Genomic DNA, 12,279 nt, shown 5'->3' with positions numbered 1-12,279 from the left:
ATTTTCCCTCTAAACCAAGTATCTCTCCCATTTTCTCTTTGGGGAGAGGGGTGGTAAGGAAATAAATGAAACTGCACTTAGGTTAAAAAAAAAAGAAAACCATGGAAGAAACAAAGTCAGAAGATCTTATAAATGTTAGGTTGATTTATAAGCATGGCTCTGGGCAGTTGCATGGTGTTTACAACAAGGAGTGATCTAACTTTGAACATACTGTACATGGCAATTAGAAGTTGTCATGGCAAGAAAAGCCACAGCAGCTGCCGCAGCCAGCACAAAAACAACCAGAGTATGTAGGGATGGAAATTGAGTGTTTATTATAAAAGGAAAAAAAAAGACTCCTGAAGAATCTTAACAAAGAAAGGAGTATTTTGCACTTGGGAGAAAAGACAATAGGATACAAAAATTACAAGTGTTTTAACTCCGGTCCTGTCCCTAGACTGCTGGGAAGAGCAGAGAGGAAGGAGGAGGTTGAAGAAGACAATTTTGCAAAATTAGACTTAGAAAGCCTAGACATTTGATTAAAATCTCAACTTCATTTTGCTTTAGAAAATCTTTAATATACCAAAAGGCCTGCTTTAGTGACATGCTAGTTCTACCAGAAGATAACCCCCGACCCCCACCCCTTGTCAGTAAGTGTTCAAGTTGACCAGCCAACTCTTACTTCTTCTAAACCCCCATGTGGACAAGTTCATGTGTGCCTTTGAAATCCCACCACCAGGATCTCATGATGGCTAATAATGTGCATGTAGCCAACACTTCCTGCAGAAGAGTTGGCAGGAAAACTGTGGGTGCTAATAGGGAACTGAGAGCCCCAAACCAGATTCTCCACAACTACATCCCTCAGTCCTATTGCCAAGGAAATCCTCATTTAGAAACCCAACTCTTGTTTCCCATTTGGCACCCAGTGACCAGGATGACTTTTCTCCTTCTGAAAAGAAAAAAAAAAAAAAAAAAAAACCACACACACATGTCCACCCCACCCATATATAACATTTTTTTGTTTTTACATTTAAATATAAAAATACTACTCTGCTTTGCGTTATAAATGGAGGGCCATGCAATGGAGGGCTTCTTCCAAGGTAGGGATGTCCTTCAGTTTCTAGTCTGAGCTTCGTGTTCAGGGGAGGGCATGTGGCCCCCCAGCAGGGGAGTTACCATACATAGCAACAGAGGAAGGCATTTTTTTTACCCTGGTTCTCAGCCCCTCCCTTCTTCTCTAGTTCCCCTTTGTAATACAAAGTTGGTGATACCTCGAGAAGCAGCTTTCTATCAAGGGGGAAATCCTAATCTGACCGGTTAGCTGACCAGTTAGGCCTCTCCTGTCTGTCTTCTACCCCAAAGAAAAGTCCTCCCCTCTCCGCCCTCTTCACTAACACATCCCCTATGCCTACTAGACAAGCATACCCAATGAGATGGGATCAGTGGCTACCCCTCCCCCACTACCACATTAGAAAGCTCCAGTGACAGGGAAAATGGGGGAGGGAGGATATAAAGATTAAGAACTTGACCCTTCTACCTTGACCAAAGAAAGCAATATTAATTGAGCATAAGGAATAAAAAGACCTTCATCTTCCACCCTTGAGTTACAGGGGAGATGATTAGGAAACTAAGAGGAGGAGGAGGAACATTGGAGGAGGAGGAAGAGCTAGGAGGGGCTGGATGGCTGCAAGTCTAGGTAGGTCCTTTTAGTTTTTGTACTGGAAGGGCTCATCGCCAGTTTCGTTGAGAAGACAGGTACGGATGATGGCTTCTGTCACTCCGTAAGGATCACAATTGGCAGAAGGGCGCCGATCTTCAAAGTAACCCTTCTTCTCCTGGCCGACAGTCCGGGGAATGCGGATGCTGGCGCTGCGGTTGGCTACCCCAGCAGAAAAATCGTTGATGTTGGAGGTCTCATGGAAGCCGGTTAGACGACGGGCATTGTCCAGCCCCCCCTTGGGATCATAGGCACGAATGTGGTACTGGTGCCGTTTGCTCAGTCTGTCGATGGCCTCCTCAATGAACCTAGAGAAGACCAAAAAAAAAAAAAAAGAGAGAGAGAGTGAGAGATGGACCCTTGGCCTGGCCTGCAAGGTTGGGAGCAGCTAAGAACCAGAAGATGTTCACTGAAATATGGCCCAAATACTCATGAGGTCACTTTGCCTTGTTATTTGGGTGTCCTGATGCTGACATTACTTGTTGAACAAAAAGAATGTAACTACTAGACTCTTCCCCATCATAAGCACTAAGCATACCCACTTGTGCAAGGCACAGGCATCTCGGTAACCCCAAACAACTCAGGAGGCTGAGAAGTGAGGATGGCGAATATGAGTAGAAAAGTCTGTGAGAATCTCTAATTAACCACTCAAAAGCCAGATGTGCTATCCTTACTGGAAAAAGCTAAGAAATAGGGCCCAGGCCCTGAGTTCAAACTCCAGTACTGGCACAAAATGGAAAGAGAAAAGATTATCCACTTGCTCATATTGTTACTCTCTAGATCTTTCCTAGACTATTATTATTTGGTACTTTGTAAAAATGGGAAGATGGTAGATCTGGAAATTTGAAGCCAACTCAATCTCAAGAGGTAACTAAGGCATGTACATACAGTACGTCAAAGAAGTAAGTCCAGCTGACACATCTCCAATACAAAGGCTATGAAAGACTTACTAAATTGATGCAGCCTGCACAAACTTTCTGCCACAATCAAGAGTATACTTCCGTGGAAGTATAGTTACCTCAAACCATTCTCCTCCCGCATGGCCTTGGTGCTAAAGTTGGTATGGCAACCAGCACCATTCCAGTTGCCAGGAATGGGCTTGGGATCAAAGGTTGCAATCACGCCGAAGTCTTCGCATACACGATGCAAGATGAAACGGGCCATCCAGAGATGATCTCCCATGCGGATTCCTTCACAGGGGCCAATTTGGAATTCCCACTGGGAAGAGTAAGATTGAGCATGAAAAATAAAGCCAACAGCCCTGTCTCGACCCAAGCTCCCAAACCTGCTTTTTTCTTCAACCCACTCAAGTTGTGGAGGGCACTGGCAGCCCTTGCTAGCTAAAGTCCTCATTTACCTACCTACCCCAGGAGTCCGATAAGGAGATGACCTAGAGCCACTTACCTGGGCAGGCATGACCTCAGCATTTGTCCCCGTAATCTTGATTCCGGCATACAAGCAGGCGCGGTAATGTGCCTCCACGATATCCCTGCCATAGGCTCTGTCTGCTCCCACACCACAGTAGTAAGGACCTGGAGTGGTATCAAGACAAAAATGATGTAATCCAGAAAACCCCAAAGTCAGAAATCAGAAGGAGCTCACACTTGCTCTCCTGGGAGATGGGAGGATTCAGGTCATCTTTGCACAGCCTTCGGGGAATCAAAGGTTCCCCTCTCAATCCTTTCTCGGTTCATTTAAATCTGTCCCTGGTTTTCAGTGTTGTAAGAATTACGTCTTTACTGGAAATAATCTTCAGCCAATCTCAGCTCTTTCATTCAAGCGTCACTTCTGTCTCTAAATAAAGGGGCTTGGGCTTCCCTAGATACTATGTATTTGTGGGGAAGGAAGACCAAGTTCACCTTCCCACCTCCAGGGAAGACTTACCTTGAGGCCCAGGGAAGCCATTGGAAGGCCAACCAAAGGGGTGTCCATCTGTGCCCATGAGAGTGTATTCCTGCTCCATCCCAAACCAGGGGTGCTGGTTGCACACCATGTCCATTATCCGCTTACAGGTGTGTCTCAGGTTGGTCTCTGGAAGGCAAGTCAGCGTGCCATCAGGACAATGTGGGCACACACATGAATCTGCATGCTGGTGGGAAAACGGTCCTCATACTGCAGACGGCACAGGGCAAGCCTTCGCAGGCCATCATTAAGCCAGGAAACCCCTCGAAAAGACTTGGTATAATTAAACTCATAACTAAGTCACATGAGAGTGGACACACCTCATGTGCACCTATCAGCATGCTGGCTGCCTTCCAAGTACCAAATGCCAGGCACTTAGACCCTCTATTCACAAGTCAGCTGCTTCTAGCTCTCACCCTATCCTCTGGTTTGTCTCAGCACTTACAACCAAATCTATTTTTTTAATTGAGAATAATTTGTCCATTAGGAGACTTATACACCAGTTATAAAGTACTGACTGCTGCACACCGGGGGTTGGCTGGGGGAAACAATTAAGGGATGAGTTCAACTGGAAACAGCTTCCAAGCTAGAAAAGAACTTTAAAAGTACTGTGGCTGTAGTGATAAAGTACTAGTCTTGAGCACAAAAGAGGTTCAAGGACAGTGCGTAGGCCCTGAGTTCAAATCACAGGATGGGTGAAGGCAGGCTGATGGAGGTGGTGGTGGGGGGTAGGAAACAAAGCTCAGTGATGTTATGCTAGTTGACTTGCCCAGATTACAGGGCTAGCAGCAAAGTCAGGAAATCTGGTTGTCTGGCTTCAGGGTCCAGGCCCTTTACCAACAATAGAGCTTCTTAAAACAAAGGCAGAGAAGGACCAGAGCCCCCTAAATAACATGGCAACGAGGCAAAAAAAACTTCACAGAAATGAAGATAACTGCATAGTGGTTAGTATATGCCTACAATTCTAGGATTAAGGAGTTGAGGCAGGAAATTCAAGGCCAGCCTGGCCTGCAGAGTAAAAACCTTGTCTCATAAAAGAAAAGGAGAAAAAAAAAAAAAAAAGAAGCTGACTATCTGAAAATAAAATGCCTTAAAACAGACAAGTCATAGAAGACACAGGAACCCAAAAGTGCAACTACAGCAAAGCTCAGGAAAACATTTTCAATAAACCAAGACATTGCTATTTTAATCAGTGAATAGACAGACCTACCTAAGAGCTGTCTGGAGCCAAACTGTAGTCAATATTGGATGTGTTTGTTCCAAAATGATACACATATATTAACTCATTTAATCTTCCAAATGACTGAGATTGGTTTATTATTTCCTCCATTTAAAACTCAGAAAAATGAAAGTGCAGGGGGATAAATTATTTGCCCAGTTCATTGGCAGTAAGAGACAAAGGACATAATTTCCCTCTGACTCCAGGATACAGGCTCTTAAAAGTATATGGGCAGGATGCAGGCCTGTATTCTTAGGAATTCTCATCAGCAAAGTCATATTCAATATTTCGTGCAACTAGTAAAAGGTCTATCGAAGGAGAGGCCCCATAGAAGCTCAGGGTACAGGGATGGACAACTAATCCCTGACATTTGTAAAATTAACATTAGTGCTCAGGGCTGGGAATGTGGCTTAGTGGTAGAATGCTTGCCTAGCAAGCAAGAAGCCCTGGGTTCCATTCCTTAGTACCACATACACAGAAAAAGCTGCTCTGTGGTTCAAGTGGTAGAGTATACTAGTTTCAAGCAAAAGCTCAGGCCCTGAATTCAAGCCCCAAGTGGACCAAAAAATAAATAAATAAAATATAAAATAATAAAAATTAGTGGTGAGATAATCTAAGAGTCTCGATACTGACTTCAGGTTATTGTCTTCTTCCTTCACAGAATTCATAAACTAGTAAGGACAGAGGGAAGTGGGGTTTTTCCCAATCCTGTACATACCCGCAGGCTTCCGGTTGTACTTGAATACTTCACACAACACCAGCTTGTTGGGGTCCTTGCGAAAGGGGTCCCGAAACATGGCAGCAGGGAGGAGATACATGTCACTGTTGGAGCCTTCAGACTGGTAAGTACTGGAACCATCAAAGTTCCACTCAGGTAGCTCTGGGGCAAAAAGACAAGGAAAAATATAAGATCTGTTGTCTTTCCCAAAAAGTAAGGTGTGTGAAAACAAGGAACCTACAGCCTTCACAGTCCTCCCTGAGTTCCTAGACCACAGCATCTCTTCCTTATAACCACCTAAGGGCAGGTATTGATGGCCTCTAAATAACTACACCGGGATGGGAAAGGATTCTGCTTCTCTCAGCCAAATCATTGCTTCTGTCTCTAACTCACTGACCTCTGTGCCTACTGACTGACTCCTATAGTTTAAGCTGTGTCCTTCTGGATAAAATAATGGATGCTTTTTCCATACCACTTCTTCATTTTCCCCACTGTTTTGAGAGTTTGTTTCTCCTGTGGACTTTAAGTTCTCAGAAGGCAGAAACCAGACTCCTATGTATACTCATGGCCTGTCCAATCTGCCACGTAAGCACACAAGCTATGTTGTAAGTCATGCTGTTCATTCAAAGGAATTAAGCTCCTGGAGTAGGTGACACTGCTCTTCCTTGTCCCTTCCGGAAAGGCAGATGACGGTAGCTTACTCTAAACTGAACCATGAAGGTCACAGTGCTAATTTAGCAGTCCTGAAAGTATGTGACCAGTCATTTGAAAAGTTCTAAAAGCAGTGCCAACTAATAAAACAGAATTAGACTGAAGACATGGCCTAGCTTCTGAATTCAAGCCCCAGAACTGCCAAAATAGCAAAAAACAAACCACTGTTTAGTCCCATGGATTAACCACTTCAGTGAATGTGTTGCATCAAAAAACACAGATATGAGTTCTACACCCTGTATTCACAGAGTATACAAACCACCTAGTAGTCAGCTTTGGACTGACTAGGGCTCTCTTAGAGCCAGCTAAGTGGAGATGAGCAAGTCAGCAAGGACTCTACCTCCATACCCTTCCACAACCCACATTCAGTGTTGTTCTTAAGTATATTTGGCTTAAGTCGCTTATTTATTTTTAGGGGTCTCAGGGCTTGAACACTGGGCCTGGGCATTGTCCCTGAGTTCTTCAGCTCAAGGCTAACACCCTACCCCGAGCCACAGCCCTATTTCTGGTTTTCTAGTGGTTAATTGGAAATAAGAGTCTCAGTCTTCAGTGTCTGGGCTGGCTTTGAACCTCCATCCTCAGATCTCAGCCTCCTGAGTAGCTAGGATTATAGGCGTGAGTCGTTACATCTGGAGGCTATCTTATCTTTTTTTTTTTTTTATTACAAGTCGTTTATTTAAATCAAAGGTTCCATTGTTGCTCCACTGAGGCTGAGCAAGAGATTAGTGTTGACTGAAATCTGAAAGCCCTGCCTTAGAAAAGCTTTGCAGCTGGGCACAAATTTACACTTTTAACTCCAATTAACCACCAGAAAAACTGGCATTGTGGCTCAGGAGGTAGAGAGTTATTAGCCTTGAGCTGAAGAACTCAGAAACAAACCCCACAACCAACAAAAGAAAAGCTTTGCAAATAGAACAAAAGTTAAATCTAGTGGCTGTGTTGGTCTAAGGCTACTGCCCACCTCATGCTGCCTGATCCCCAACCCTTCAAACCCCTGGCTTAATCTCACCTTCTACACACTTAGGCTCACAGTCCAGGGTTCGAGTCTTGCAGCGCAGCCCTTCTCCCGTACCATCAATCCAGATATACATGGCTTGGACTTTTTCGCCCTGAGGCAGGGACATGTAATTCTGCTTGATGCCTTTGTTCAAATGGGAACTTGCTGAGGTGGCCATGGTGGAAGATACTCTGGGGAAAGAGAAAAGTAACTTTACCAACCTACCCACTCCAAACAATCCCTGCAGAAACGTTCTAATCAAGAGAAGGTAAGGAATGGAAGAAAAGCACCCCAGCAGTCTCATATACTACTCTGGGTTGGACTCCAGAGGATCCAGAATGCAAAGCCAGCCAGCCTGGAAAAGTTACGGAGACCTTATCCAAATTAGACGGAGGAATTTCTTCTGGATGTCTCTAAATTTCAGACTCCAAAGGAAATACATGTAAATGGACTAGAGGTATGGCTCAAGTGGTAGAGCACCTAGATACTGGGTTCAATAACCCCACCCCCCCCACACACACACACGTTTAGGAGTGGAAAGCTTTCCCCTCTGGAAATGAATATATACAAAAGTGCAATTATTCCCTCTGCTTTCAGAAGATTTAAGATTCTAGATTAAGATGTAGTCCTTCTAGTTTTATGGACAAAAGATATTTTTAAAACAATAAACTGGTAGGAGGAAACAATGACTTGGCTGTGGTTTCTGTTCTGAGTCTTTCTTCCTTATCCCTTGGATTCTAGCAGGTCTTAATGGACATTCCTTCCCTCCCCCAACCTTAAAAAACAAACACGAAAAAACAATCCTCTCTACATTTACATTTGAGAATTAAGCTAGAGAGTTAGCTAAGAGATTTAGTAAAGGCCGGCACCTATTACCATCGCCAAGAGGACAAAAACAGCCCACACAAGTCACATTTGAAGACAGATGCCATGGTTCTCACTTCAGAAGACAAACTTGGTGTGAAAGTAACCATCTATGGACATGGCACTTCCAAAAGTTAGTTTCTTAAGGTGGAAATTCACATTTTTAAATTAAAAAAAAAAGATCCTGGATTTCAAAAGCTTGGAGTCATGCTATAAAAGCCACAGGCACACAACCTCTGGAAGAAGAGACTGAAGCCACAAAACCAGCCTCCATACACACAAGAGGAAATGTCCCACCCCCTCCCCCTCGCTCAGGGTGGCTGTAAAGGGAACATATTGTTCTCCTCCAATGACTTGGGCAACTTTCTGAAGTACAGTGGCAAAGTTTCTATGGGCAACCGTCCATGTTTGCCCAGCTGAAAACAACTGCTTCTCCAACAGCCTCACCCTTTCCCTTGGGGAACAGCAGTTGTTAGAGAACCTACCACAAGGCCTATGCCTACAGCATTCCTGCAGCCCTAGTGTCAAAGTCCCACTCCCCTCCACCCTCACCCCTCGAAATCCAGGACTTTAATTCCTGAACTTGTTTTTTTGTGCTCTCTAGATTACAAGTCTGTTATCCTTTCTCTCCAACCCGTGACACCTCCAATGTCAAGCCACTTTCAACCCCTTCAGCTGGATGCCAGCAGTCTACTTCTCCATCAACAGGGGTCCACTCGGGGCCAAGTTCACGTGGGGTGCAAAGCGGCTGCTAGAGCCCAGGTTCTTTCTCCCTGACCTTTCACTCACCCCAGCGACTGATGGTTAAAGATATTGGGGTTACTCTCTTTAGCCTTTCTCTTTTTATTGGTGCGATCGTCGCTCTCGTTGTCTCGATGGTCAGAGCGCCGATGCTTTCTGGGCGAGGGCGATGGAGTGGGGGACCCGGAGCGTTCGGGGGGCCGAGAAGCGCCCTGATAACCAGGCGCAGGCGCAGGCGCAGGCGCAGGCGCAACGTTTTTACTCCCAGCCCACGATTTTTCTCCGGAGTTCACAGAATAGGCGGCGACGAAGCCGAAGTAGTTGGAGGGAGATTCGGACGATCGAGACCCCCGTTCTTCATCTTCGCAGGTTTTCCTCCCGGCTCTGCGGCTAGGGGAGGATCCCCGCCTCCCGGGAACGGGGGAGTTGGGATAATCCACTTTGAGAGCAGCCCCGTCCCACTGATAGATCCCAGAACTTATTGCCTCGCCCCTGGGGCCCACGGTGATTTCAGGGACTCCTCCACAGAGCCATGCCCTGGCAGGGCAGGGGCAGGGCGAGGAAAGTGGGGTGTCCGCGTGCCGCGACAGCCTCTGCCAAGCCAGGTCTCTCCAATGCGGCGCCCAAGGGCCACACCGCGACCCCAGCTCTTCGCCATTGTTTCGTCACACGGGCGGCGCTCCGGGACACCCTCCCTATCCCCCGCCGGGGGCAGGGGCGACAATGCTCCGGGCTGCGGGTCTCCAGGGACCCTTGGCACCCTGACTCCCGGCGCTCGGCGTGCGCCCTGGCCGGGGAAACACAGCCACTGGGTGCACAGTGTGCTCCCCACCCTCGGGCGCCGGCTTCCGGGGGGAGGGGGGGCGGCGCCTCAGGCTGCAAAAAGTAGCTGCAGGAAGATCAAAACAACCCGCCCTTCCCACCTCGGCCTTTCTCGGTGCCCGGCTCCTGGAGAGCGCCCAGTCTTAGCCAACCGGACAGACTCGGAGCCACCGAGATCCGAAGCACGAGGGGGCCCGGGCCTCGAGGCTCAGGGGCTGGAGGTCGGGAATAAAACGAAAGCAAGCCCCGGGGGCACCACGATCCCGGGGTTGGCCGCGCATCATCTGGGCAGCCCTGGTGTGTGGCACGGAGCTTACCCGGGCGGCGAGCGGGCGGAATGGTGGGCGGACAGGCCGCGAGAGCGAGGCGGATGGCGGAGAGGAGGTAGCGGTGTGGCTCTCAGAGGGCTGGTGCTTCTCTCATCCTCGGCTCTGCGGGGCTGCCGGCGGCCCGCACCTTTTTATCCGAGATCCCGGGCCGTCCTCGGCTCTCTGATTGGCTCGCCGCCGCCCGGAACCCGAGCTTATTAGCTGATGCGCTCCGGGGTCCCGCGGCCATTGGGCGAGGAAACCTTGTGGGCGCCGCCCCTCCGGAGAGAGCGAGTCGGGGAAGAAAGAGAAAGGGGCCTGGGGGAGGGGACGGAATGGTGGATGGGGCTGGCTGCGCGCACGGGCGTGAGGCCTGGCCCGGAGAGGAAGTCACCTCCATGGGCCTGCCAGCGACAGCCCCACGGACCCCCTGTCTCCGATAACCACCGCGCACGCGTCTTTGTCCTTGCTGCCTTGATGGTTCACAGTCGTGCGGGGAGCGCTCCCGGTGAAAAATCCAGAACCGCAGGACGAGATCGTGTCCTTTGTTATGAGAAATTAGACCCCCCCCACTCGCAATATCTCCTCCCACCCCTTTGCCACTCGTTTTTCTTCAGCTTGATGGGGGGAGTACGGGGGTTCAGGGATTTAGGGGAGCCCTAGGCAGGGCTGGAGAGGGAAGGTTAAGGCAGTGGAAACGCCCACCTCTAGGACTTCCTCGGTGGGTTTAGGGAAGTGTGCTCAGGCCTCTGGGCGGTCACATCTCTGATGGCATTGCTGCATTAGTATAATTCCACAGATAAAGGCCACAGAGGTCTCTGTGCTTCAAGGCACAGACGCTTTTAGTCTGTTTTTAAGCCCGAAGTTTCCTTATCAGCAAAATAAAGCCACTCAAGGGACCAGATTTGGTGTCCTTCCTCAGGGTCCCTCTGAAACTCAGGAGTTCAGCGAAGCTATAAGGATTCCTTAAGGAATGCCCATGAACGTGCTTCTCCAGTCATTCATTATGGCTCCTTTTAAATCCGTAAAGTGAGAATAAGTAACTTTGCCTCCGACTAAGCTTAGCAGAGAAGGTGCAGGAATCAATGTACATGTGAACCGCTACCTTGAAATAAACCCTTGATAATGCTCGAATTTCATGTTTTTCTATTCCAGCGGCCTAGACTCACTTCCAGGCATTCCACTTTCAGTACCTGGAATCTGCCTGAGGGTCTTTTTTGTTGTTGTTGTTTATTTTTTTTAATGTCTTTCAGCAACCCTAATATTTGAGACTGAGATTTTCTGTTTAAAAAGACCAAGAAACCATCCTTGCAATGCCTTTGGAAGGAGAAAGGAAGAAGTTTGTTCATCTGGTTGTTTTGTACCACAAATATGAAAAAGAAATGTTGTCTGTGACCACATACACACACACAGAGACACACAACTTGGTTTCTTTGGTCAACATCCCTTTCCCTAAAGTGTGTTTAATACTGGCAATTTCAAACGGCATGCTGCATTCATCTCAGACCAGGCTTTTGGTGTGCTCTGGACTGGGAAAGGCACTTGGAAATACCCTTTTCAAACTTCAGGATAATGTGTGTGTTGAAGCACTCTGAGGTGACATGTAAATTCAAATTTAAGCCTTTTCTCTTCCTGTAGCCTTGGTATTAGCCAAGTCATTTAGGACCCCTATTTCCTTGCCTATAAACTAGGGATAATGATAGCTGTCGTATAGATTTGGTAGCTTGTGCAGCAGAAATTAAGATAAGATCTAGAACATACTAAATGCCCTGAAAACTGTTGGGGACCGACTGTGGGGTCAATGACCTTGGACCTGACCTTGGACCTACACAACTGTATACACTGTATACATATACTGTAACTCTGATCAGGATGACTTTAAGCAAAGTCAATCAGTTCTTATCAGGATGACTTTAAGCAAAGTCAATCAGTTATCAGGATGACTTTAAGCAATGTTAATCCTTTCTCATTTATCCTATATGTGACTTGTTTACTATTTTGTATGAATGTAGCCTCTGGCAGTTCCCTAGTTTTAAGAAGAGTATTTAAGGTCGGAACTTAATATAAACGGGAGAGTCTTAGGTGGCAGTCTGGAGCTCACAGCCTTCTTGGACTGCTGACTTGGGCTGTAGTCCTCCCGAACTCCATCGGTTTGTCTCTCTTCTATTTTTTCCTAGTCCTTGTCCCTATTTCAGGAATCCCAATCTGCGAACCCTGGTTTGCTGCTGGGTGGCCCCGGCAGAAAACAGTGATAATTATCACTTGATAGGCCAGGATTATCTGAACAGATCAAATAATTTA

At 47.1% G+C, this 12,279-nt stretch overlaps 1 protein-coding gene across 1 annotated transcript; it reads right to left on the bottom strand.

Annotated features, from left to right (window-relative positions):
- Window positions 1-291: 291 nt before the first annotated feature.
- Glul (glutamate-ammonia ligase) lies at window positions 292-10,113 on the bottom strand. Its single transcript, XM_090340306.1, has 7 exons — window positions 9,988-10,113; window positions 7,256-7,434; window positions 5,536-5,697; window positions 3,581-3,727; window positions 3,101-3,228; window positions 2,715-2,914; window positions 292-2,004 (listed from the first exon to the last, which is right to left on the bottom strand). Exons 2-7 carry the CDS (start codon window positions 7,419-7,421, stop codon window positions 1,686-1,688), a joined length of 1,122 nt encoding a protein of 373 aa, XP_090196432.1. The 5' UTR covers window positions 7,422-7,434; window positions 9,988-10,113; the 3' UTR covers window positions 292-1,685.
- Window positions 10,114-12,279: the final 2,166 nt, after the last annotated feature.

Source organism: Megascapheus bottae, chromosome 10 (assembly GCF_031878675.1).
Source record: "Megascapheus bottae isolate mThoBot1 chromosome 10, mThoBot2.hap1, whole genome shotgun sequence".
NCBI lineage: Eukaryota > Metazoa > Chordata > Mammalia > Rodentia > Geomyidae > Megascapheus > Megascapheus bottae.
Note: the sequence above shows the minus strand (reverse complement) of the source record. Positions and strands in the feature narration are given on the sequence as shown.

What these genes read in the sequence shown, in the direction of transcription:
- Glul (XM_090340306.1), bottom strand. Translation starts at nt 7,421, where the DNA reads ATGGCCACCTCAGCAAGTTCCCATTTGAACAAAGGCATCAAGCAGAAT. An exon ending in TGGCTTCCCTGGGCCTCAAG is followed by an intron (nt 3,229 to 3,580) that starts GTAAGTCTTCCC and finishes ATACCACTCCAG; the next exon opens with GTCCTTACTACTGTGGTGTG. An exon ending in CGGGAGGAGAATGGTTTGAG is followed by an intron (nt 2,005 to 2,714) that starts GTAACTATACTT and finishes GGTCTTCTCTAG; the next exon opens with GTTCATTGAGGAGGCCATCG.